The sequence below is a fragment of the Amblyraja radiata genome, chromosome 7, assembly GCF_010909765.2.
Source record: "Amblyraja radiata isolate CabotCenter1 chromosome 7, sAmbRad1.1.pri, whole genome shotgun sequence".
Classification (NCBI taxonomy): Eukaryota; Metazoa; Chordata; class Chondrichthyes; order Rajiformes; family Rajidae; genus Amblyraja; species Amblyraja radiata.
In genome coordinates, this window is record NC_045962.1 from 60823511 (window position 1) to 60850963 (window position 27453).

The window sequence follows — 27453 nt, forward strand, 5'->3', positions numbered from 1 at the left end:
AATATCTACGGACGCTTGCGGCCTCCTACGGAATCACTACGGACTCACTACAGACATTCTCCGAGTTTGAAGCAAGGGTAAAACTCGGGAGAATTCGTGAGTAACTCGGGAAAGTGGGACAGGCCCTTGGGAATGATGCTGACATAGTTTAATTTAGATCATATTTTAATATATTCTACTGGAGGAAATAAACACACATCACTGTCAGAGAAATAATTCATAATTAAATTCATATTTAAATTGCAGATCTTTACATTTGTATTAAACAATTGCATTTCTGAACTGTATCTCCCACAGCAGGATGGCAAAAGGAGTCTCCTGTAAAGTCAGGGGCAATAAAAAATATTGGACACAGCAATTTTTCCAAGATTATTCCAAGAGTTTTCGATATTTTTAGATCTTGACAGATTTTATTGTAGCTCATTATTTGAATAGAATGTGTTTTTCGTTCATTAACAAAGCAGTTCAAGAAGTCTGTTTATTTATTTTACTAAAATCAAAGTAATATCGAACAGGAAAGTCAAAATCTCATAATTTCTTACCAAGCTCCAATGTTATTAGCTTTCACTCCGAGGTAAAATTATAGTCACTGATGTTAGCAAGCTTAAAACAATCAAATTGTGCAACTGGAATAACTCACAGCTTGTTACCTAGGTCCCAGCAAAATAGCATTCACTTGTACATATGTCCATTGCAATGGCACAAGACAATGTTCATAAAGCAAAGAGCAAACATGCCACTACAGCAAGCAGTCAGAAATGCTTAAGGGCATGCCCCACTTTCCCGAGTTACTCACGAATTCCCCCGAGCTTTCCCCTTGCTTCAAACTTGGAGAATGTCCGTAGCGAGTCCGCAGCGAGTCCGTAGGAGGCCGTAGGCGTCCGTAGATATTTCGTAGTGGCTCGTAATGCCAGCCGTAGGTACTTGGGACATCAGGTAAGTCGGGACGTTTTTTCAGCATGTTGAAAAATGTCCACGAGTAAAATAAATAGCCCCGAGTACCTACGGCTGGCTATTACCGTAACTCTCCGAGTTTGAATCAAGGGGAAAACTCGGGAGAATTTGTGAGTAACTCACGAAAGTGGGACAGGGGCTTTAGTCTCCATTGGTAGTTGTACAATTATCTGTGTCAAGCTTCCAACAATCTCCTCCATAACCTCTCTCAAAACCTGCAGTAGGTCTCATCAAGCCCTGGGGACTTATCCACCCTGGATAAGCCCTGGGGACATACCCTAAAACATCAGCATACTCATCGCCAATTTCACCTTAGTTTCACCCTTTCCAATTTCACCCCTTCTCCTTGGTGAATGCAAATGCAAAGTATTCATTTTGTACCTCATTCACATACTCTGGCTCCAGGCATAAATTCCCTCCTTAAATGAACCCATCCTATCCTTTCCGTAGTTAACCCTCTTGTTTTAATATATGAATAAAGTGGCTTGGGATTCCACTAAATCTTACAAAACAAGGACATTTCATGGTCCCTTTTGGCAGACATGTACATAATGAGAGAGATTGTCAAAGTATACAGTAGGATATAGAATAGTTTAAAATAAGGGCAGAGTAATTGCAGATGGATAATCCAAAAATGTATGAGATGTTTCACTTTGGTAGCTTGAATGTAAGAGGAATGTATATGGAAAATGGCCGAATCCTTCAGAGCATTGCTATACAATTGGATCTTGGGGTGCAAGTCCATAGTTCCCTGAGAATACCAACACAAGTTGATAGTCGGGTGAAGAAGGCTTACCGCATGCGGTGAGAGGGTGAAGAACTGATTGGGAGAAAGCTAAAGGCCAGAAGGATGGGTTGAAGTTACAGAAGGGTCCACAGTTTGCTGTGAAGATTTCTGGCCAAATTATAGGCGAAGGCTATGAAAATTATAGGTGAAGGCTATGAAAATGAGCTCAAAATTCAAGGAGATGATGACATAGCAGATGGAAGCCGAGGCTCCTCTGATCTATTTATCATTAACTAACACTGCCAATCTCAATTTTTCCTCTGCCCTGACTCAGTTTAACTTTCCCACCTCTAAGCTTTTTCTAAAGACCATCCCTAGCATTGTCATCAAACCTCTGACAAGGTGAAGTTTAAGAAAGAACTGCAGATGCTGGAAAAATCGAAGGTAGACAAAAATGCTGGAGAAACTCAGCGGGTGAGGCAGCATCTATGGAGCGAAGGAATAGGTGACGTTTCGGGTCGAGACCCTTCTTCAGACTCATGTGGGGGTGGGGAGGTGGGGGGGTAGGCGGAAAAAAAGAAAGGAAGAGGCGGAGACAGTAGGCTGTGGGAGAGCTGGGAAGGGGAGGGGAAGGAGGGAGAAAGCAAGGACTACCTGAAATTGGATAAGTCAATGTTCATACCGCTGGGGTGTAAACTACCCAAGTGAAATATGAGGTGCTGCTCCTCCAATTTGCGGTGGGACTCACTCTGGCCATGGAGGAGGCCCAGGACAGAAAGGTCAGATACGGAATGGGAGGGGGATTGAAGTGCTGAACCACCTGGAGATCAGGTTGGTTAATGCGAACTGAGCGGAGGTGTTGGGCGAAGCGATCGCCAAGCCTGCTCTTGGTCTCACCGATGTAGAGCAGTTGACACCTAGAACAGCAGATGCAATAGATGAGGTTGGAGGAGGTGCAGGTGAACCTCTGCCTCACCTGGAAAGGATGCATGGGTCCTTGGATGGAGTTGAGGGGGGAGGTATAGCGACAAGTGTAGCATTTCCTGCGGTTGCAAGGGAAAGTACCAGGGGAGGGGGTGGTTTGGGTGGGAAGGGACAAATTGACCAAGGATCAAGTTTCTCCAGCATTTTTGTCTGACAAGGTTAATGTCATTGTAATCTGGTGAACTGAGCACTGCCACTCTGAACATCAGCTCCCAGATATCTCCCAGTGGAGATCTACCACTTTTTGCAGAGATTCATTCTCCACACCTCTCCTTCTCTGTGACTTGAAAAACGGTGGTACGGCATGGCAATGCAGTAGGGCTGCAGTAGAGTTACTGCCTTTCAGTGCCAGAGACCAGGGTTCAATCCTGACTATGGGTGCTTGTCTGTACGGAGTTTGTACGTTCTCCCCGTGACCTGTGTGGGTTTCTCCGGGATCTCCGGTTTCATCCCACATTCCGAAGACATACAACTTTGTAGGCTAATTGGCTTGGTATCAATATAAATGGTCTCTAGTGTGTGTAGGATACCTTTAGTGTGCAGGGATCGCTGGTCGGTGTGGATTCGGTGGGGGGGGGGGGGAAGGGCCTGTTTCCGAGCTGTATTTCTAACCTAAATTAAACTAAACTAAATATATTTTCTCATTATTTCCATTCTAATGAAGGGTCCTTAACCTGAACTATTCAGTCTGTTTCTCTCTCCAAATTTGAAACCAAGTTGGCCTGAACATCACAAATGTTCAGCCTAAATAGTTGGGAAATCTAAAAATATCTCATGACTGCACTAAAGTGGATTGATGTAGTGGGTTCTAATATCAGCTGACCTTGTGCCTTCATTCCAATTTATTATCTAGTTACATTTCAGCCTTCATTCGCTACGTACTTGTTTGTCTCCCACCAATTTACTCTAGCAAGAACTGAGAGATGTAATATAATGCAATAAACATAATTCAAAAATTCTTATTTTAAATGAATTACTTTTGGACGATTGTGCTTTTTCTAAGCCTTAGCTACTGAACCAAGCAGCTGAGAAATATATTTATGTTCTTGAATGTTTTCTGGAATCAGGCACACTGTCTTTGAACTATATCTCTTACTTTTGGCCCCATGTTTCTTCTCATACAGCCATACAGCACGGAAACAGGCCCTTCAGCCTAAAGGGGCTGTCCAACTGCAGCGACCTAATTCGCGAGTTTAGAAGAGTTTAGGAGAGTTTTAAAAAATGTCATGTTGAAAATCTCCTTCGACTATGTAGAAGACCTCCTTCGACCTCCTTCGACTAGCTTCGACTTGCTTCGACTAGCATCGTGAAAATTGGTCTCCGAATAAGGGAGAGTGAAGACGACCTCCTTCGATCCCCTTCGACCTCCCTTCGACTATGTTGAAGACTATCTACGACTACCTTCGACTACCTTCGATTACCTTCGACTACCCTCGATTACCTATGAATAATATGCCAACCTACTACGACCTACTTCGACTAAACCTACGAGTAAAAAAAAGTATCGATTTTTTCCATGGCAACCTTTTTTTACTCGCGGACATTTTTCAACATGTTGAAAAATACGCCGCGACCTAGCTGAGGCCTCGAGTACGCAGGGACTACCCTCGAGCATAAAGGAGAGTTACAAAGACCTCCTAGGACCTCGTGTCGACCATGCTACAAGTATGAGTCGAGGTCAAACTTGCCAGAACTCGCGGATTAGATCGCCACAGTGAGACAGCCCCTTAACTCGTCCATGCCAATCAAGATGCCCCAATTAAACCAGCCTCAGGTTAGACCATATCGCTCTGAACCTTTTCTATCCGTGTATCTGTCCAGGGTTTTTTTTAATGCTGTTATAGTACCTGCCTGAACTACCTCATGTGGTAGGTCCGACCACATACCCACCACCCTCAGTGAAAACGTTGCCCCTCTCACCTTTAACCTGTATCCTCTAGTTTTTGATTCCCCTACCCTGGGTAAAAGACTACGCATTCTCCCTATCAATTCCCTTTAACAAAATTGTGTGAGTGAATTTTGGCGGATCAAGACAACAGACGGTTGATTCGAATCAGATTTATTCTCAATGTGATTCACCAATCACGGTCTTGACAATTGCCACTGAAAACACAACTGACCACAACGGTGGTCACACATGACTGAAGGGCAGAGCCCTGAAAATCGTACGAAAACACAACCCCTCCCAGAGTCACGTGCGCGCGGATTCCGACCGCAGGGTTCGAAACTTGCGAGCGCCAGCAGGTGCCGCTACATGCCCCCCCCCCCAGAAACCGAGGTACAGAAATGGACCGGGAGCCGAATGGTATGGCCTGAACGCGTGGTCCTCGAACGCGGGATGGGTGTAACAACAGGGACCGGCAGAACAGGGCCGGGAGGAAGCGAAAACAGCGACAAGGGGCGGGCGTAACAACAGGGACCGGCGAAATAGAGCCGGGAACAGGAGTGCTAGGGAAGGGCAGAACGGCCGGCGGACGACCTCTACGCCACGGTGTAGCCACTACCACTGGGCTGTCCTCGTCCACATGAGCGGGCTTGAGGTGGCCGATGGAGACGAACTCCTCCCGGCCACGCACGTCCAACGTGAATGTGGAGATTCCGGTTCGCAGCACGCGAAATGGCACCTCATAAACCCGCTGCAGTGGCGAGCGGTGAGCATCCCTGCAAAGGAAAACATAAACACAATTCTGCAATGCCGCTGGCACATGCACCGAGGCTAACCCGTGCCTGGAGTTAGGTACGGGAGCCAACGCACGCAGCCGTTCATGAAGCTCGGCCAGCACCGCCGAATCCAAAACCTCCTGACCTCGGACAGCAGGCAGGAAATCCCATGGCACCCGCAATGCTGAGTTCGGCCGAGGAGGCGGCCAGGTCCTCCTTAGGCGTTGTACGAATGCCTAAGAGGACCCAAGGCAACTGGTCCACCCAATCCGGACCGGTGAGCCTCGCCTTCAACGCCGGCTTAAGGTGCCGATGAAATCGCTCGACCAGCCCATTCGCCTCCGGGTGATAAGCTGTCGTTTGGTGCAGACGGGCGCCATATAGCTGCGCCAGTGACGACCACAGAGACAAGGTGAACTGGGCCCCGCGGTCTGTGGTGATGTCGGAGGGTACCCCAAAACGGGCGACCTAGTTGGACGCCATAGCCCGGGCGCAAGCCTCCACGGAGGTATCCGATAGCGAGATAGCCTCTGGCCATCTAGTGAACCTGTCCACCACTGTAAGCAGGTGTGTGGCACCTCACGAATATGACAAGGGGCTACAAGGTCTACGTGTATATGCAGGAATCTGCCATCAGGCACAGCAAAATCCTGTGTGGGCAGCCGCACATGACACTGAACCTTGGAAGTCCGGCACGGAATGCATGCACGAGCCCAGGCAGCCACCTGCTTGCGGAGTCCGAATGGACGGATGGGCCAGTCCGTGGACCGCATCGAAGACCCGCCGCCTCCAACTGACGGGAATTACTGGGCGGGCTCTGCCTGTGGAGACATCACATAGGACCTTAACACCAGCCGCGCCGCAAGGCACCTCGTCTAGCAAGGCCAGAATCGACATCGTGATAGCCCGCCATTGGGCCGCTGCCAGCTTACCATAGTCGACGTCCCTGATCCAGCGCCGAGAATGACGGCATTGCCGGATGGCACAAAGCGTCGGCCACGACGTTGAGTTTCCCAGCCACATGCCGAATGTCAGTTGTGAACTCGGATATATAGGCGAGGTGGGCAGTCTGAGGCTGACCGTGTCCTGCTGGGCTCCCGCAGCGCCGGCGGAAAGGTAATTGTCCTGCATGTTCTTACCGTCTAATTCCCGTTAGACGAGTCGGGGTCACCAATTTGGTGGATTAAGACAACAGACGGTTGATTTGAATCAAATTTATTCACAATGTGATTCACCGATCACGGTCTTGACAATTGCCACTGAAAACACAACTGACCACAACGGTGGTCTCACAACGACTGAAGGGCAGAGCCCTGAAAACACGACCCCTCCCAGAGTCACGTGCGCGCGGATTCCGACCGCAGGGTTCGATTCTTGCGAGCACCAGCAGGTGCCGCTACAGTATATCACTTAATGATGAATGGCTTATTACACATTACATGTATCATAAAATCTAGCTCCTATTTAAAGGACAGTTTCTTATGCTTTCCAGTGAATTCATTTTGTAAGTCCCATGAAATACGAACAACTGATTGCTACAGCCCTTTAATAATGCTGATATGTTCCCTGCGTTATATTAAACACACAGCCTAAATCCCTCAGAATGAATTGGGCTATGTTGAGTCTTGCAAGGGACAATCCAAGTAATGGAGGAATGCAATGCAGGACAATAATACTGCAGTTCTGTCCCTGAGGTGTGCTCATTTTGAGCATAGCATTCCTACTAAGAATACAAGATCATGAGATATTCCCTTAACATTTTAGGCTTGGATGGATTCAGAATTCTGCTATGTGATAAACAAAATAGGACCAATTAAGCAGTGGTTTAGCAGGGATATCTACTCCACAAGAAATTTTTTGAAGTAAGACAGCACTAAGGCATGAGATTGATAGCACTGAGGAAATAGAGAAATGTACATAGGTATATCAATATTTACTGCAGTTTGATATGTTCAATGTCACAGTATAATGTACCAGGACCCAAATGGTTCCATCACAATAATCAAACACAGAATCATATTTTGGTTTCAAAGGAATAATCTTAGTAAACAGCTGAAACAATGTGAAATAATTACACACCAAGCAATGCTAATCAGCAGGCAAGACACGCACAGATTAAATTAAATTAATTAATTATACAATGACAAACTTGTGTGAATAGCAGTTTAGCTGAACTATAAATAGGCTTGTCAGGATGTTGTTTTTCAATCAATAAACATTGATTGCACCTTACACATGGATTGACAAAAATAAATTGCTTCATTACTATTCAAAAGAATTTATAAGCATAAAAATCATATATAAATAGCCTGCATTTATGGTTTTATTCTGTAACAATGTCACCTATTGCATCATTTGGTTCTATACAATAACATTCAATGGACATGGCATTGAACACAAGTTCATAGGCGCTGGTTAGAAATGTTTAATTTAAAAAATCAGGATATTTAAAAACAAAAATGGACTAGATTCTCACCACTGACCTACAATAGCAAATATAGATTGATTCATTTCTATATATGCCATTAAACAGCTGTCTGCCACATGTTGTCCTGATCCTCAAGATTGAAGTCATAGAGGTCATAAAGAGATCACAGATCTATGATCATAGACCATAGATCTATGACCTTGAAGTCCTGCATTATATTTTGGATCTAGCAAAACGTAATTAGTTTAGCTGCAGAGTGTAGAACAAGCTCCATCCACAAAGTAGATTTGAAACATCTTCAACAGTTGTCAAGACCATTTGTCTGGTGGGGGACCAATAGCCTTGCAGGACAGATCACCAGAGCTACTCGGAAGGGTTTAAACTAGAGAGGCAGGCAGGTAGGGACTAGAGTAGTTGGTCAGAATTGGGTGAAAATTGGCAGATGGAGTTTAAGTTGACCATATGTGAGCTGTTACATTTTGGGAGTTTGAAGGTAAGGAGAAAATATATAATTAATGACAAGACCCTTAACGGGTTTGATGTGCAGAGGGATTGTGATAGTGATCACAACTCCATAATTCGTAAGATTACTTTGAATAGGGATATGGCTGGTCCTTATTGAAGGTGTTTAATTGAGGTAAAGCAAATTACATCATCCTTAGGCAGGAGCCTGGGAGGGTGCACAGGGAGCAGCTGTTATTGGGTGTGCCCTCGTCTGACATGTGGCAGTCATTCAAAGCTTAGGATGGGCAAGTTCCAACAAGAAGGTGGCAAAGTAAGGGAACCTCGTATCACCAAAAAGGTTGTAAAGTTGATCAAAAAGAGAAGAAGAACACAAGCAAGGTTTAAGAGGATAAAATCAAACAGGGCCTTTGAGGAATATAAAGGGAGGAAATATCTCCTCCGATTAGAAGTGCCAAAAGGGTCCACAAAATGGAGTTGGTGAGTCAGATTAAAGAAGGTCTCATGGCTTTTTATACCTACATTAAAATCAAGAGTGTAACCAGGGAGAAGATAGGACCACTCAAGGATAAAGGAGGGAATTTGGGCTTGGAGTCAGGGGATGTATATGATGTACTAATCAAGCATTTTACATCTATTTTCACCAAGCGAATGTTCAAGTTCAAGTTCATATTTATTAAAGGACATGGAGGACAGTGAGATCGGTGAGGAGAATACTAAAATGCCTGGGGAATTTGAGATTAAGAAGTTGTTGGGAGGTCTTGAAGAGCATTAAGTCAGATAAATAACCAGCGCCTTAACCAATAGAAGGTATTACAGATTACAGATGTGATCTATCATTAATGTTTGTAGAATCGTCATAAAATAATACAGATAGACTTACATATTCTCCCGATAGGCTGAATGCACAGCTGCTGCATTGCTGTACCGCCATAGTACTATTGCAGAAGATATTACATCCAACACAGCATCAAACTAGAAGAGACAGACACTTTCGTCAGAAGATCGTTATCGCACAGATATGAATCTATGTGTTATTTATGTATTGGGCATGGGAATACATGATTTACTAAATATATTCCAGTGCAAATCCATTATCATGGATAATGCGTTAAATCTTTATTCTAGATGGCTGTTTATCATTTTACAGCAGGTTTCTTAAGAATGGGAGTTAATCTGATGTAATTACAAAAGCCTGAAATTCAATATATAGATTTATATTTTTTTAATGACATTTTTATGGTGAAAATGTTCCTGCTGCAAATTTAAAAAAACAGAAAAAAGTTATTAACTTAAATCAAAATCATAATTCATCTTGTTTTGCTTTTATATATCGAAGTACTACATTGAGAATAGACAATGAAATATGATTTCCTGTACATTGTTATTTCTGGTAAAATCCACTTAAAATTGGAGACACAGGTGACTGCAGATGTTGAATCTGGAGTAAAATATAGAGAACTGTTGGAGGATCTCTGCTGGTCAGAGAGCATCTGTGGAGAGGAATGGACAGTCGATGTTTTGGGTCAAGACCCTTAATCTAGACTGAAAAGGTAGAGGGGAAGTAGTCAGTATAAAGCAGAGGGGGAGGGTTAGGGAAAGAGGTAGCAAGTGATAGGTGGATACAGGTCAGGAAATGTTGAATGGCAGATACGCTATTTACTTCATGCGAAGTGGAGTACAATACACTACAACATAAGTGTATCAAATCCAGGCAACCAAAGACAAATCAATGTCACTTCTGTGTTGATGTACACAGTATTACTTACAGCAAAGGCAAAGGACGATGCACTGTGTCTCATTATGGAAACGGCTGAAAGAGAATAGAGTAGAGATTAGTGGATTGTAGCCTAATTAAATGGAAAATTAAATTAAACTTAATTTTTTTGTAAATGTTCAAGTGAAACATGCTGGATTATTTACTATGACCAAGTGCTCTTTCTTTTCCACAAATCTGATAAACTGACTAATTACCACAATAATCTGTAAGTGAATCTAGACCAGACAACCAAGGCCGAATTCTACTGTTTCAAACATGTTTTAATGATCCAGGTATTTACGTCACCATTCTGGTAATTGTTATATAATTCATGAAATTTAATATTTGAACAGTGTGATTAAAATAGTGACTGAATAACCAAAGGCAAATAAAACAGTGAAAGCTTTGATAATCAGGTGAAACTAACCAAAGATTTGAAGATTTGTCCAAGATATTTCAAAGACATTGTAGAAATGTTCTTGAATAATGAATGATCAAATTTGGTTACAAAAACATGTGGATATCTATTGGCTATGACCTTCAACAGAAGATGCTATTAATTTTTCATAAATAATAAATTCCATCAATCCAGAACCTTATTCAAACATTATTCATCATGCTTAGCATAAAAGATCAGTTGTATATTCAATACAGAATTGATGCAGGAGCAATAGAGTGCAGATGAGATTCATTAGGATCTTGCCGGGAATGGAGAGTTGTAATTGTAAGGAGAGATTAGATAACCTGGGTTTACTTTCCTAGGAACATATGAAGATGAAGGATGATCTATATTGAGTTGTGTAAAATTATGATGTTCATAGATAGGATAGACCATCAGGTTTTTTCCCCAGGGCAACCAAGCCTAGAACTAGAGGGTATGTGTTTAAGATGAGAAGGGAAACATTTAAAGAAGATCAGAGGTGTGTTTTTCACCAGTGAGTGGTGGTTGTCCAGAACAAGATACCTGAAGAGGACGAGACAGATACTAATACAATGTTTAGGGGGCATTTGGACAAGTACACAGATAGGATAGGCATTGAAGGATACAGGCCTAATGCAGGTAAATGGGATTAGCATAGATAGGCGATGATCAGCAAGGATGAGGTGGACAGTCTTGTCCCATTTCTGTGCTGTATGATCTAATAAATCTGTCATTCATGAAGCCAGCAGCAGCAACAAATTGCTTCTGGTGATGTCAACTTTAAAATCTTTGCAAAATCCAGCACTGGCAGATAAAGGGCAACTGCTTTCACCACAGGCATCCTTGCATGTGAATAACATGAAACAATGAAACCCTCTGTTCGTGGTCTTGCTTATTTCAAGTTATTATTCGAAACTGAGCATAAAATAATGGGAAAAAACAGATGGAAGGGTGGGTTCACAAATTAAAACATCAAAGACTAGCGGGACTAGCTTTAAGCTGAGGAGCAAAGTTTAAAAGAGATGTGCAAGACAAGTTTTTTTTTACACCGTGGGTTGTGAGTGCTGAGTGCCGGGGCAGTGGTGGAGGTAGACTTGTATATGGATATGCACGGAATGGAGGGATATGGCTTATGTGCAAACACATAGGTGTTCAGCACAGACATTGTGCACTGAAGGCCCTATTCCTATTCTGCACTGTTCTATGTGTAAGAAGGAACCGCAGATGCTGGTTTACACTGAAGATAGACACAAAATGCTGGAGTAACTCATCAAGAGAGGCAGCAGCTCTGGAGGAAAGGAATAGGTGAAGTTTCGGGTTGAGACCTGTCATCACACTCTGTACTGTATTATTCTATGTTTTATGTGCTCAGTGGATCAGGCAGCATTCATAGAGAACACAAAACTGAGTTAATGTTACAATGAAGAGAGACAAAAAGCTGGAGTAGCTCGGCAGGACAGGCAGCATCTCTGGAGAGAAGGAATGGGTAACATTTCGAATCGAGACCCTTCTTAAGACCCTTTTCGGGTCTCGACCCAAAACGTGACCCATTCCTTCTCTCCAGAGATGCTGCCTGTCCTGCTGAGTTACTCCAGCTTTTTGTGTCCATCTCCGGTTTAAACCAGCATCTGCAGTTCCTTCCTGCACACTAATGTTACAGCGATGACCTTGGGTCAGAATTGGCTTCTGTTTGCTTGTGATGGTTATTGATCCTTTTGTCTCTCCAAGCCTTTCTCTGTCCGCAACTGAAATATATTTCTCACTTTTCCAATTGGGGCAAGGCCAACTTTGATGGTATTGGACAAGAACTTGCTAAAGTTGATTGGGGTAGGTTATTTGCAGGCAAATGGTTGTCTGGAAAACTAGATAATTTTATGAGAGTTCAATGATTAGGACAGGGTGGGACCACAAGTTAAAGTTTGAATTGCGGCAAGGTCAACTTTGATGATTTAGACAGAAACTTTCTAAAACTATTTGGAGTAGGTAGGTTGTGGGCAAAAGGATGTCTAAAGAGTGGGATGCCTTTGAAAATGTTAGATTAGATATATCCGAGGACACAGTTGGATGTTAGAGAAGAAATTACAAAAGCCCTGGCTGAGATATGTCATTGTTAAACGCGTGTGAGATGCCAAGTGACAGGAGGGGTGGCTAATGTGCCTCTATTTAAGAACTCTGGCAAGGAAAAGCCTGGGACCTATAGACTGGTGAGCCTAACGTCTGTGGTAGGTAGGTTACTGGGGAGGATTCTGAGGGATAAAATATATATGCATTTGGATAGATTGGGGCTGATTAGGGAAAGTCAGCATGGTTTAGTAGTTGAGACATTATGTCTAATGAATTTGATTCATTAGATCTTGGTATCTTGATGCTACATCTTGGTAAGACAAATCAAAATAGGACGTACATGGTAAATGGTAGCGAATTGAGGAATGCAGTTGAACAGAGGGATCTAGGAATAACTGTGCATAGTTCCCTGAAGGCGGAATCTGATGTAGATAGGGTGGTAAAGAAAGCGTTTCGGTGTGCTGGCCTTTATAAATCAGAGCATTGAGTATAGAAGTTGGGATGTAATGTTAAAATTGTCTAAGGCATTGGTGAGGCCAATTCTGGAATATGCTGTACAATTTTGGTCGCCAAATTATAGGAAAGATGTCAACAAAATAGAGAGAGTACAGAGGAGATTTACTAGAATGTTGCCTGGGTTTCAGCACCTAAGTTACAAAGAAAGGTTGAACAAGATAGGTCTTTATTCTTTGGAGCGCAGAAGGTTAAGGGGGGACTTGATAGAGGTCTTTAAAATGATGAGAGGGATAGACAGAGTTGACGTGGATAAGCTTTTTCCATTGAGAGTAGGGAAGATTCAAACAAGAGGACATGATTTGAGAATTAAGGGACAAACGTTTAGGGGTAACATGAGGGGGAACTTCTTTAGTGGTGGAGGCAGGTTCGATTTTATCATTTAAAAATAAATTGGAAAGGTATATGGACGGGAAAGGAATGGAGGGTTATGGTCTGAGTGCAGGTAGATGGGACTAGGTGAGAGTAAGTGTTCGGCACGGACTAGAAGGGCCAAGATGGCCTGTTTCCGTGCTGTAATTGTTATATGGTTATATGGTTATATGATTGCAAAGTAGCCAAGAAGGGTGATGAGAGCAAGACCATAGACATTGTTTATATGGATTTACCGAAGCCTTTGATAAGGTTCTGTAAGGTCTGGAGGGTTAGATCGCTTGGGTCCCAGGGAGAGATAGCTTACTGGATACAGAATTGGCTTCATGGAAGGAAGCAGAGGGTGGCGGTGGAAGATTGTTTATCAAACTGGAGGCTTGTGACCAGCAGTGGGCCCATTGCTATTTGTGGTTTATATCAATTATTTTGGTGAGACTATGCTGGCATGATTAGTAACTTTGCATATGATACTAAGTAGGTGATTACAGTGAAGATGGCTATCAAGAATTACTGCAGGATCATAATCAGCCAGGCAAATGGGCTGATGAATGACTAATGGAGTTTAATTCAGGTACAGGTATGTGCGAGGTGTTACATTGTGAGAAGTCAAAGGAGGGCAGGACCTTCACAGTGAATGGTAGGGTCGTGGAGAGTGTTGTAGATCAGAGGGATCTAGGAGTAGCATCACAAGTAGAATGGTAAAGAAGGCTATTGGATATTGGCCTTCATCAGTCAAGGTTCCAAGTGCAGAAGTAGGGACATTATGTTTCAGTTGTACAAGATGTTGGTGAGTATATTTGGAGTATTGTGTTCATTTTTGATCACCCTGCTTTAGGAAGGATATTATTAAGCTGCAAGGAATATTTACGGTTGCCAGGACTCAAGGGACTGAGCTATAAGTAAAGGCTGGACATGCAAGGTCTGATGGGTGATCTTGTAGAGCTGTATACAATTACAAGGGGGAAGGATAGGGTTAATGCAGTCATTTTACTTATGGCAGGGGTATCAAGATCCAGAGGACATACATTTAAAATGATAAGGGAAAGATTTAATAGCAAATGGGGCATCTTGGTTGGCATGGACGAGTTGGGCCAAAGGGGTGTTTCCATGCTGTATGACTCCATGATTCTGAAAGGTTGATTCTGTATTTCCCTTCACAAATGCTGCCTAACATTCTGAGTACCTCCAGCATTTTCAATTCACATTTAAGATTTCCGGCGTCTGCATGGTAATTTTTTGCTTTCAAGCTAATGCCGACTTTTGGTAATTAAACTATGTTTCTCTTAACGTTGATTGATGCTCTCCCTCAGAACTTTTCCAATTATTTTCTCCAAGTAATTTATATCCATGTTACATCTATTCTTGGATGCAAAGTATTATTTCCTCAGTACCCATATTTGTAGTGAATCAAACCTCAAATTGAGGTCAGTTGTGAGGCATGCATTTAACTTGAATCTCCATGGAACAGCTTCTGTCAAGTAAGTGGGTGGCATATGCTTTGAGTGCAGAATGTTCTGTTTAAATATTTAAGGCTAACTCAACCACAATGACATACATATCTGAATCTGCTAAGTTCCTGTCCACTGTATGATATAAATAGCAATATGGATCAGGATGGAATAGACACGCCAGAGAGAATAAAACATCAAATAAAACTGCATACAGAATAAAAATCTGCATGATTGATTAGTTATCTGGGATAAAATACAATTAATATTAGAAATGACGTACTAAAATGTAAAACATTCTTGTGCTAAAATGGCTTTGTAAATTTGTTGATGCTTACATATATCATGTTCATTTTTCTTTACAATAAAGAATATTTGCAGTTAAGTAAATGTAATTGAGTTAAGAAAGGAAAGATTTAAAAGGGACCTTAGGGGCAAGTTTTTCAAATGGAGAATGGTGCATATGTGGAATGAGCTCTCCAGAGGAAATGCTAAACATTGGGAAAATTACTCCATTTAAAAGACATGTGAACAGGTACCTGAACAGGAGAGGTATTTAGGGATATGTCAGGCGCAGGTGTGTGGAATTAGCTCGGTTTAGACACTTGGTCAGCATGGACGAACTGAGCCACAAGATTGTGAGCAATTTTGGGCACTATATCTGAGGAAGGATGAGCTGGGTCAGGAGAGGGTCCAGAGGAGGTTTACAATAATTATCCCAGGAATGAGTAGGTTAACCTATGATGAGCATTTGTCAGAATTAAAGGATGTTCGTTTAGGAAGATTGAGGATAAATTTATTTAGTCAGAGGGTGGTAAATCTGTGGAATTCTTTGCCACAGAAGGCTGTGCAGGCCAAGTCAGTGGATATTTTTAAGGCAAAGATAGATTCTTGATTAGTACAGGTGTCAGAGGTTATGGGGAGAAGGCAGGAGAATGGGGTTAGGAGGAAGAGATGTATCAGCCATGATTTAATGGCGGAGTAGTCAAGTCAAGTCAAGTCACTTTTATTTATATAGCACATTTAAAAAATAACTCTCGTTGGCCAAAGTGCTTTGCATTGGTAAAAGAATAGTATAACAAACAACAGTGGTTCATAGATGAAATACAAACATCACTACATACATATAGCCCTCGCTCAGAGGACATCAAGAAAGGCTTGGGAGATGAGTTTTTAAGTCTTGATGAGTAGATTTGATGGGCCGAATGGCCTACTACTCTCCTATCACTTATGACCCTCTGACCTATTCTGTGTTGCTTAACTCTATGACATTAATATTACAAACCAAAAGGAACAGATATTTTTTCTGATGGCTCACAAAATTGTATTACTTCTGAAAATATATTAGATGTTATGTGTGCTTAAGTGAATGATGTATACAAGTCAAGTAAAAGCAACAAGAAAGTGCCTGCCTTTAAAGTACAAATTCATTTATCTTAGTGGAGCATCAAGAAACCTCTAGTAAAACGGAAATTGGTGGCAATCAGTAGTGAAAACTCCCCATGACTGCACTCATATCTACCAGAAATGAAGATGATTGCTGCTGTTGGAGGTCAACCATTTCAAACCTAGGACACCACACCCAACCATTAACATTCATGCCACAACTGTACCAGTTAATAGCCATGGACAATAAGAAAATATGTAACTATCTCTTCAATGGCATTACTTTTGTCGATCAATGGTAGTACCATCAATTTGGCAAAGTGTCATGAAATAAATAAAATACTATATTATCTCCATCGTCAGCTATTACTATTTTAAAGATTATTTCATTTGATAATCTCAAAATAATTTTATAAATGACTTTGAGCTGCCTTATTATCCTTTCTTTCAGTAATGCAACCACTATGATATTTAAATTACCTGATGCTGTAGGGAACAGCGAACAAAAGATTAATGCTATCCAGTTGGTGCATTCGTAAGTAATATATCCTGATTTATATTCTGCTGGCAATGTAAAACTCTCCAACTTAACCTTGCCTATATCTCACTTTACAAATCAAAGCATCATTAGATCAAACTCAGCAACTGTTCACTGTAGTAAAGTAGGTTATTGCTGCAATTATTTTTCCACTTGACTGTATAACAAGTAATTATCATATTAACATGTGTTAATTCCCAAAACATTGAAAAATAGACTGCTGGAGGTTGTTCAACTGATGAAAACACATTTGGACCTAGTATTTTGTTATTAAGTCATTTCATAGGGTGAAAGATTAACAAGTTCAGTTAAGCAGTAAGCTGTAATTATGCTAGAGGAACATTCTGACTCATTTGAGGTCTACAGCGAGGAGAATTGTTTTCAACGAAAGTCCCTGCCATTTCTTCAGTGACCTCTGTGTTGATTTAGTTCTCACCTATTTCAACCCAGTGAAATTTCTTTAATGCATTTATGTCAGATGTACTAATGAGTTTTCTTTAAAGAACATTAGTACATTATCATTTCCTCTTTTGAATCCTTAAATATAATATTGGTGAGCAGAAAATTGTCTATCATCTGAAATAACTTCAGCATTGCAGATCCACCATTGATTTTTTTTCTAATCCCAATAGCACACTGTTTCAATTTGGTGCAATTACATGTCTTTGACTGTGGCAAACAAAGATAGAGTGCCAAATATAATGCAATTCTCCAGCTAACAGCAACCCAAAATTATGAAGAATTGGGCGAATGGAACCACAGCACAAGAACATCAACTGTTGCAAAATAGTACCCAGAACAGAATAGATTAAATTGTGCCGAAAAATTCATGTGCAAAATAATTCTCTAAGTAGATTTAAATTAAATCACAGATGGTCTGTATATAAAATTACAAAAAATTATTGTATTTTCTTTATAGATTCACGGGATGCAAATATAACGGCAAGATAAAATGTTCATCCCTAACTGTCCTTTGGAATGGGTGACTTGCCAGGCCATTGTCTACGTTTGGAATTATTTACAGATAAGAACATAATCAGTGATGTAGATGAATTTTACAATATGGTAATTTCTTGATCTCCACTACTAATACTAGATTTATTGTTTAATAATTTAATTGGTCTTTATGGATTTATGGTCAATAGTCTTTATTGGGGTATGGAACGAGCTGCCAGAGGGGGTAGTTGGGGCAGGGACTATCATAAAGTTTGAGAAACAATTAGACAGATACATGGATAGGACAGGTTTAGAGGGATATGGGGCAAACGCAGGCAGCTAGGACTAGTGTAGATGGTATATGTTGGCCAATATGGGCAAGTTGGGCCCCAAGGACCTGTTTCCATGCTATATGGATCCATGACTCTTTAATTGGTAGGATTTAAACTCTGGATCTTTATTCAAGAGCTTTGGCCCTAATAGTTCATCTCCCATCACACCTCTACTATAATATCATATTGCCCCTAGAATATCTAGATGACTACGTTCATGTACAGCATGCAATTGAACTGGTGTTATTGTAGAGACAAAGACCTAAAAAAAATGTGGATTGTATGAAATTGTGTTAAAATGGTGCTGTCCGAGGAAACCACATGGATTTGTTCTAAAGACTTTTCACATGGGATTTTCATCTCTGCCACTTGTACAAAGACACGAGCACTTAAGAAGCACTAGTTCCAATTTTGTGCATTGATGTACATTAACCATAAGCTCAAGATAGCAGCTAAGGATAACCTATGGTAGTTGACCCCAATAATTCCTCTCAAATAAAGAGAGGGTATTGACGCCACTTATTTCTGGAAGTCATTGTGTTGCATGCGGGAGATTGCAGGCAAAGGTGGCAGCACATTTTTGCGATCACACATCTCAATGTGCCAACATTGTCCTCACGACTCTACGAACAACAACGAGAGGTTCTGCATACTCAGGAGTCCATGCACCACTTTCAGAAGGAGACTAGGCAAAGTCGCCGAAGTCAATGCTACCACCAGAAATGGAAAGGCAGCAACTCATACTCCATCCTGATTTGGAAATGTCTCGCCAGTCTTTATTTGTTACTGAGTCCATCCCTATCTGACAACATTGTGGGAGCATTTTCAGTAAGAGACGACAGCCATTCTCAAAGGTATTCCACTACCATCTTCCATAGGCCAAATACAATTCAACAACTTCCAGTTCTTGGGTGTGCAGATCTCAGAAGTTCTGTCCTGGGCCCAGCGCATAGTTCATTATTGTCACGTGTACTGAGGTACAGTGAAAAGCTTATTTGTTGCTTGCTATCCAGTCCGTGAAAAGATGATAGACAATTACAATTAAGTCACCCACAGTGTACAGATACAGGATAAATTGAATAACTTTTAGTGCAACATTAATACACCCATAATGAAAACCCATCAATGCCTCTATTTCCTTAGAAGATTGAGGAGATACAGTATGTCGACAAATACTCTCTTGAACTTCTACAGATGTATGGTAGAGGGTGTATTGACTGGTTGCAATACAAGACTTGGTTTGGCATCCGAAATGCTCATCAACAAAGGCAGCCAGCATCATCAAAGACCCACACCACCCTGGTCAATCTCTCATTTTACTTCTACCATTGGAAAGAAGATACAGAAGTCTGAAAACCGTGACCTCCAGCATCAAGAATAGCATCTTCCCAACAACCATCAGGTTCTTGGACACAACACATTAACCTCAACCATGACTGCCTTTGGTTGCACTAAGGATTTAAGGCTTTTTTGCACTAGTTTTGTGGTTATTAATTTATTGAGGTTTTCTTTATTATAAATATTATCAATGTATATTGTGTGGCGCCATCTGGTGGTTGGGCTAGTGATGGATCAAACCCTCATTAGTAGAACTGGATAGGGCACATGACTGCGTTTGGCGGGAAGATTACATCATGAGTCACGGGTGTGCCCAACTGCAACTGAAGGGAATCAGTTAGTGCTCACTCTCAGCGTGCGAGTGTCTGACTATCTGCCAATAAAGATCACCTTGTTCTCGAACGTGTGTCTCGCTATAATTGTGTTAATAGGCCTGCTATGCTTCTACAAGCAAGGATTTCATTGTTCCGTTTCGGTAATATTCCATAGTGCTTAGCAGCTGCCTAAGAATTTCATTATTCTGTCTGGGACATATGACAATAAAACACTCTTGACTCTTGAAAAAACATGTCAAGTAACTGAGGAAGATAAATAATCTCACGTGATCAAGTCTAGGTATATCAAGGAAGCATGTATTTCAACAAATGCATTAATAAATTATGTTTACAAGCGTTTAGTTGAGTGAACTCTCACCTTTGAGTCAGAAGGTTCTGTATTCAAACCCCAATCAATTCTCTAAATAAAATCTAAAATGGTCTTCCTCTGGGTTCTGATAGTCTGCTGCAGTGTTCAATTTAATACCTTTGCACCAACATTTAGAATTTATATTGAACATTTGACCCCTTAGTTCAAATGAAGAGCAGTATAGTTAATAAATTAATGTGAATTTTATGTCAATTTAAATTTCCCATCCATAAAGACTAACAACAGAAGTTTATTCAACAGCATGAAAAACTGCAATCGCTAAAACTGACCATCTGGATGGCAAGACGAAAGCTAAATAATTTTGCCTTCACTTTTCCTACCTTAGTTGACATTGACTTTTGGAATCTTGTACAATATTAATGATAATGGAGACATAAAAATATCCTTTCAAGTTGATGAAATATTAATTTCCTTGATATTTCAGCATCAACTGAGAGCTGCAAGAATGTGGTATATAAAATATGCAAGAATCATAAAAAAAAAAGTCCAAATAGAATGTTTTCAATCAGCAACCAACTATGTGAGGATTTTCACATAAAGCAATTTTGTTAAGAAAGCAAAGAAACATGCTAGTCTTTATGGCTACAGCAGGAAAATTATTGATCAGCAGATTTATTTAAATAAATGTGCACAAAATGGGATTTTGTTACAGCACAAACTTGAAACGACAGATGTCATTTCCAACAACAAACCAATATCCATGAACTTTCCAATCTATTTTATAAAAGTGGCCACTGCACACCAAAGTGCAAAATTACCCGACGGAAGCTAAAGCATTCTTGGTGTCTTTATTGTACATCATATAGTTGCCACTGCTAGAGTGACACCTTTACTAGTAGGCAGATTTAACTGGCTTACCCAACCAGAAGATGAACATTTTACAAACACGGTCATTATTCTGGCTAAACAGAACTCAGTTCTTCAAATTGAAAATTGTTTCAAAACAGTAATATATACAATCTTATGAGACACAATAAGTATAATGCCTGAGGTACTATTTCAAGAAGGAATGGTTTAGCATACTGTAATTTCTACAGTATATGAATAAGCTTTCCCCTGAACTCTTTTCTACACTGTTAAATTCTACAAATGAAGAGAAACTCCAGGAAATCTTTATATTATATTATACACTATATTATAACTTTATATTCCATCTTATTTACTGTTAAATGGCTACATCATTGGCCTGATGTTTCCCCGTTGTTCCATAATATTCTACCAAGCATCAAATCATTTCTATCTGTATTTATCTGTATGAAGCTCTTAAAGTAGTCCAAGCACAAAAACAGGTCTTTCGGCCCATCAGGCCCATGTAAACCATCATGCACCCATTTACATTAGTCCTGTTTTATTCTCCCGATATTCTCATCAATTCCTCTCCCATCCTTTATATAGTGCCCCCCCACCTCCCCCTCCCCCCTCTACCATCCATCTACATACGTACCTTACAGCTTCTTTGTCTGCCTTTTCAAGGTCATATCTAATATGAATTTGATTTTAATATCTAATATAATATGAATATGAACTTCGTATATGAATCTGCAGCGCCAGACTCGAATGCCCGAGGTCTGGTCCTCAAAAGATTGCAAACCTCCTGGTTCATCCAAGGCTAATGGTTGGGCAACACTGAGCAGGTTATTGGAACACACTCCTCCACACAGTGGCGGACCTACATTGTTGGGGCTTTGAAGCTTGAACTGCTATGGGGGCCCTTTCGCAACCAGCAATGAGGCCTGGGTAACCACTGTTATCTTCTTCAATGGAGTTGTTCCACGACAGATCGCCACAATTTTTAATTTTTGTCATAAATGTTAATAGTATTTTAAATTATTTATAATTATTTTATATTAAATATATTTAGAATGAAACATCCTTAATTTGAACTTTTTTTGTTTTAGGCTAGCCTACATGATACTTTAATAACTTAAAATTTTTATTTTAACTATTATTTTGTAATGAATCACACTATATCATTAATATTATTATTTTTTTTAAACCCCTTCTCATACGATAGACCCAAAATTTTTAAGCAATGTGGATTAAGCATGATATTCACCTCCAGAAAAAAGTAGGAAGTATTGGCCGGGGGTCCAGGAGGCCAGCTAGACCCCCGGCAGGGTCCAGGGCAAGCGCCCCAGTGTGGGTTCAGGAGGCAACGCCCCCTGAAGCTCCTGCATTTCCAATAAATTGAAAGTGATTCTCAAGCTTTCTGCTGGTAGTTTACATAATAGAAGCTTAGAATCTTTGTAACACATAAGCAGTAAAATAACCCCCAAAAGGTATATTTTTCATGTAATAGACAATAGGTGCAGGAGTAGGCCATTCAGCCCTTCGAGCCAGCACTGCCATTCACTGTGATCATGGCTGATCATCCACAATCAGTATCCCATTCCTGCCTTCTCCCCATATCCCCTGACTGGAGAGCTGGAAGTGAACCCTGTTTCTGTGAAATAGAGCATACAGCATGCATTCATCTCTCTTTGATGGAGCATCTTGCCTTTAACTTTATACTCTAGGGACTATACGACTGATTCTACAGTTTAATTTTGCATTCTATGTCTAGAGCAAAAACAAATAGTGTGTTGTTTGGAAAGAGCCTGGCCTGGAAAAGCTTTGCCAGAATTTTTTTATCTGAAACAACCTCTCGGGAATGTAGTTGCCTTGATTCCAATTCAGTTCAGTGGATTCTGAGATGGTCGATGAAGCCATTGTAAGGTCTGTTAGCATAATACAAAGCAGGAGTGAAAATCTCTTTTGCATGTTATTCGGGTTAATAGGCGAGTTTTGTAATCCCATTGATACTTGGGAAGATACAAACAGTGAATTCAGAAAGTATTCAGACCCCTTCACTTTTTCCACATTTTGTTACGTTACGGCCTTATTATAAAATGGATTAAATTCATTTTTTATCATCAATCTGCACACAATACCCCAGAATGAAGAAGTGACAACAGGTGTTTTGAAATATTTGCAAAGTAATTAAAAAGAAATAACTGAAATATCACATTTACGAAAGTATTCAGACCCTTTGCTATGACACTCAAAATTGAGCTTAGACCTCCGAGACAGGATTGTGTCGAGACACAGATCTGGGGAAGGGTATAAAACAATTTCTGCAGCATTGCAGGTTCTGACGAGCACAGTGGCCTCCGTCATTCTCAAATGCAAGAACTTTGGAACCACCAGGACTCTTCATAGAGCTGGCCGCCCAGCCAAACTGAGCAATCAGGGGAGAAGGGCCTTGGTCAGGGAGGTGACCGAGAAGCTGATGGTCACTCTGACAGAGCTCCAGAGTTCCGCTGTGGAGATGGTAGAACCTTCCAGAAGGACAACTATATCTGCAGCACTCCACCAATCAGGCCTTTGTGGTAGAGTGACCAGACGGAAGCCACTCCTCAGTAAAAGGTACATGACAGCCCGCATGGAGTTTGCCAAAAGGCACCTAATGGACTCAGACCATGAGAAACAAGATTCTCTGGTCTGATGAAACCAAGATTGAACTCTTTGGCCTGAATGCCAAGTGTCACGTCTGGAGGAAACTAGGCTCCGCTCATCACCTGGCCAATACCATATCTACGGTGAAGCATGGTGATGGCAGCGTCATGCTGTGGGGATGTTTTTCGGTGGCAGGAACTGGGAGACTTTTCAGGATCAAGGGAAAGATGAACAGGGCAAAGTACAGAGAGATCCTTGATGAAAAACTACTTCAGAGCATTCTGGACCTCAGACTGGGGCGGAGGTTCACCTTCCAACAGGACAACGACCCTAAGCACACAGCTAAGACAACACAGGAGTGGCTTTGGGACAAATCTGTGAATGTCCTGGAGTGGCCCAGCCAGAGCCGGGACTTGAACCCAATCGAATATCTCTGGAGGGACCTGAAAATAGCTGTGCATCTATGCTCCCCATCCAACCTGACTGAGCTTGAGAGGATCTGCAGAGAAGAATAGGAGAAATTACCCAAATACAGGTGTGCCAAGCTTGTAGTGTCATACCCAAGAAGACTTCAGGATGTAATTGCTGCCAAAGGTGCCTCAACAAAGTACTGAGTAAAGGGTCCAAATACTTATGTAAATGTGATATTTCAGTAATTTCTTTTTAATTACTTCGCAAAAATTTCTAAACACCTGTTTTCGCTTTTTTATTATGGGGTATTGTGTGTAGATTGATGATTTTAAAAAATCAATTTAGAATAAGGCTGTAACGTAACAAGGGAAGGGGTCTGAAGACTTTCTGAATGCACTGCGAGTTTCAAAATCTCATTGATACTTGGGAAGATACATATTCATCGTATTTCCTTTCTTTGCTTCCAACTGCAGAAACCTACACAAATTGAGATTTGCAATATAGGATTGCATTTCTTATTGGGAGTGTAGGATTGGTCTATTTACATGGTGGAGTTACTGGTCACACAGAAAGGTGCTGGACCATAGAGAGAACAGCAAGTGAGTCATAACCTAAGTAGAAAAAGACACAAAGTGCTGGAATAACTCCAAGGGTCAGGTAGCATTTCTGGAGAACATAGATAGGTGACATTTACGGTCAGGACCCTTCTTCAGACTGATTGTAGAAAGGGGAAGAAAGCTGGAATAGTGAGGGACAGGAGAAAATGTGGCAGGTAACAGGGGAACACAGACAAGGGGAGGGGAGGGGGGGGGGTTGATAGGCAAAATCAGAGAGGAAAAACAACAGAAAATGTGAGACAAAAGAATTGAAGAGTAGTGAATTGTGACGTCTCAGGAGAGGGAGGTGCAGAGAGAGGGAGGGTGGGTGGCGAAATAGGTGCAAGTCCATGTGGGGCAGGAGGGATGTGAGATGGTTACCTAAAATTGGAATTAATATATGCACAGAGCAATGAAATAAAAAATAAACTTTAAACTTATTTTGAAAATTATTCAAACTAAGTAACACTTCTGAGGTATTAAGTGAAGCAGTTTGAAGTAACAGGCAAGCACCTCTATGCCATCGGCTACATATGAAATATTCATATTCATGAGAGAGAACTGAACCATCCTCATAGTAATCTAATTGTATGTTATTATCTTCATTTATCCTATTGAACATTAATTCTTACAGGAATATGAATTAGATTTGAAATGTTAAGATCCAATTTTTTCTTGAGTACTCATTCGTCAGATTATTGGAGTGTATTTCTTTGTTTAATAACTCAGCTCTGCTTAAGTTTCAGTAAAAAAAATCACATAAGGCTACACAACTCATTTTAAATAATAGTATTGTGTTATAGATGTGTCTCACCGTATGTGCATTTGACAATAAACCTAACTTGATTTAACTAGTCCTATTCACCCTACCAGAGTATTTCATTACCTCGTGCCCTGAATTTTGCAACACCTCAATTTTAAAATTCATGCCAAAGCCTTGCCTTTCCTTGCAATCTCCTGCAGCTCTAACACACTTGAAATGTCTGCTCTCTGCCAACTCTTGATCATGCCCACCAGTGCCAACATCACCTCTAGTTGCCAAGACTACAAGCTCTTAGGTTTCCTTATTTATTTTTTCATTTTACCGTACCGAATACTTGGATAGAGTGGATGTGGAGAAGATGTTTCCACTAGTGGGAGAGTCTAGGACTAAAGGTCATAGCCTCAGAATTAAAGGACGTTCCTTTAGGAAGGAGATGAGGAGGAATTTCTTTAGTCAGAGGGTGGTGAATCTGTGGAATTCTTTGTCACAAAAGGGGGAGGCGGGAGAAAGGCAGAAGAAATAAAACGGGGAGTTATAGACCAGTTAGCCTGACATCAGTGGTGGGAAAGATGCTGGAGTCAATTATAAAAGATGAGATAGCCGCACATTTGGATAGCAGTAACAGGATCGGTCCGAGTCAGCATGGATTTACAAAGGGGAAATCATGTTTGACTAATCTTCTGGAATTTTTTGAAGATGTAACTTGGAAAATGGACAAGGGAGTGCCAGTGGATGTAGTGTACCTGGACTTATGAAAGCATTTGATAAGGTCCCACATAGTGGGCAAAATTAGGGCACATGGTATTGGGGGTAGAGTGCTGACATGGATAGAAAAGTGGTTGGCAGACAGGAAACAAAGAGTAGGGATTAACGGGTCCCTTTCAGAATGGCAGGCAGTGACTAATGTGGTACCGCAAGGCTCGGTGCTGGGACCGCAGCTATTTACAATATACATCAATGATTTGGATAAAGGGATGCAAAGTAACATTAGCAAATTAGCAGATGACACAAAGCTGGGTGGCAGTGTGAACTGTGAGAAGGATGCTATGAGAATGCAGGGTGACTTGAACAGGTTGGGGGAGTGGGCAGATGCATGGCAGATGAAGTTTAAAGTGGATAAATGTGAGGTTATCCACTTTGGTAGCAAATGCAGGAAGGCAGATTACTATCTAAATAGCGTCAAGTTGGGAAAAGGGGAAGTACAATGGGAGTAAGCATGCAGGTACAGTAGGCAGTGAGGAAGCAAATGACATGTTGGTCTTTATAACAAGAGGAATCAAATATAGGAGCAAAGAGGTCCTTCTGCAGTTGTACAGAGCCCTAGTGAGACCACACCTGGAGTTTTGTGTGCAGTTTAGGTCCCCTAATTTGAGGAAGGACATTCTTGCTATTGAGGGAGTGCAGCGTAGGTTTACAAGGTTAAGGTTAATTCCTGGGATGGCGGGACTGTCATATGCTGAGAGAATGGAGCAGCAGGGCTTGTACACTCTGGAGTTTAGAAGGATGAGAGGGTATCTCATTGAAATATACAAGATTGTTAAGGGTTTGGTCACACTAGAGGCTCGGAACATGTTCCTGATGTTGGGGGAGTCCAGAACCAGGGGCCACAGTTTAAGAATAACGAGTAAGCCATTTAGAACGGAGATGAGAAAACACTTTTTCTCACAGAGAGTGGTGAGTCTGTAGAATTCTCTGCCTCAGAGGGCGGTGGAGGCAGGTTCTCTGGATGCCTTCAAGAGAGAGCTAGATAGGGCTCTTAAAAATAGCAGAGTCAGGGGATATGGGGATATGGGGAGAAAGCAGGAACGGGGTACTGATTGGGGATGATCAGCCATGATCACATTGAATGGCGGTGCTGGCTCGAAGGGCCAATTGCCTACTCCTGCACCTATTGTCTATTGTTTCAGGCCCTTCTCACTGAGTGATGATGCACAAGGGTATAGAATGTGATGGATGACAATTTGGCATGACGCTGCAGCAGTATAGAGATTAAGTCAACTTGATTTTGAAATTGGTGATTGTTTTCCAAGAGCACAAAGCATCATAGAAATACAAATATATTCAACCCAATCTCAGTCCATGCAGAAATACATTTATTATATTTAACAGTCAATGTACAGTAAATATTTGTGACCAGCCTGAGCATACTCCATGTTGCCAGTTAATCATGGAACTACCATAAGTGTGTCATCATGTGGCATTTCACCTTCAGTATCTGTT

At 41.2% G+C, this 27453-nt stretch overlaps 1 protein-coding gene across 1 annotated transcript in view; it reads right to left on the bottom strand.

Annotated features, from left to right (window-relative positions):
- Positions 1-27453, bottom strand: part of tmem163 (transmembrane protein 163) — an 88435-nt gene that overhangs the window by 21372 nt on the left and 39610 nt on the right. The window contains exons 4-5 of the mRNA XM_033024653.1: positions 9986-10029; positions 9100-9191 (exon numbers count right to left, since the gene is read on the bottom strand). Of these exons, the coding sequence (XP_032880544.1) occupies positions 9100-9191; positions 9986-10029 (136 nt within the window). The remainder of the gene's footprint in view (positions 1-9099; positions 9192-9985; positions 10030-27453) is intronic.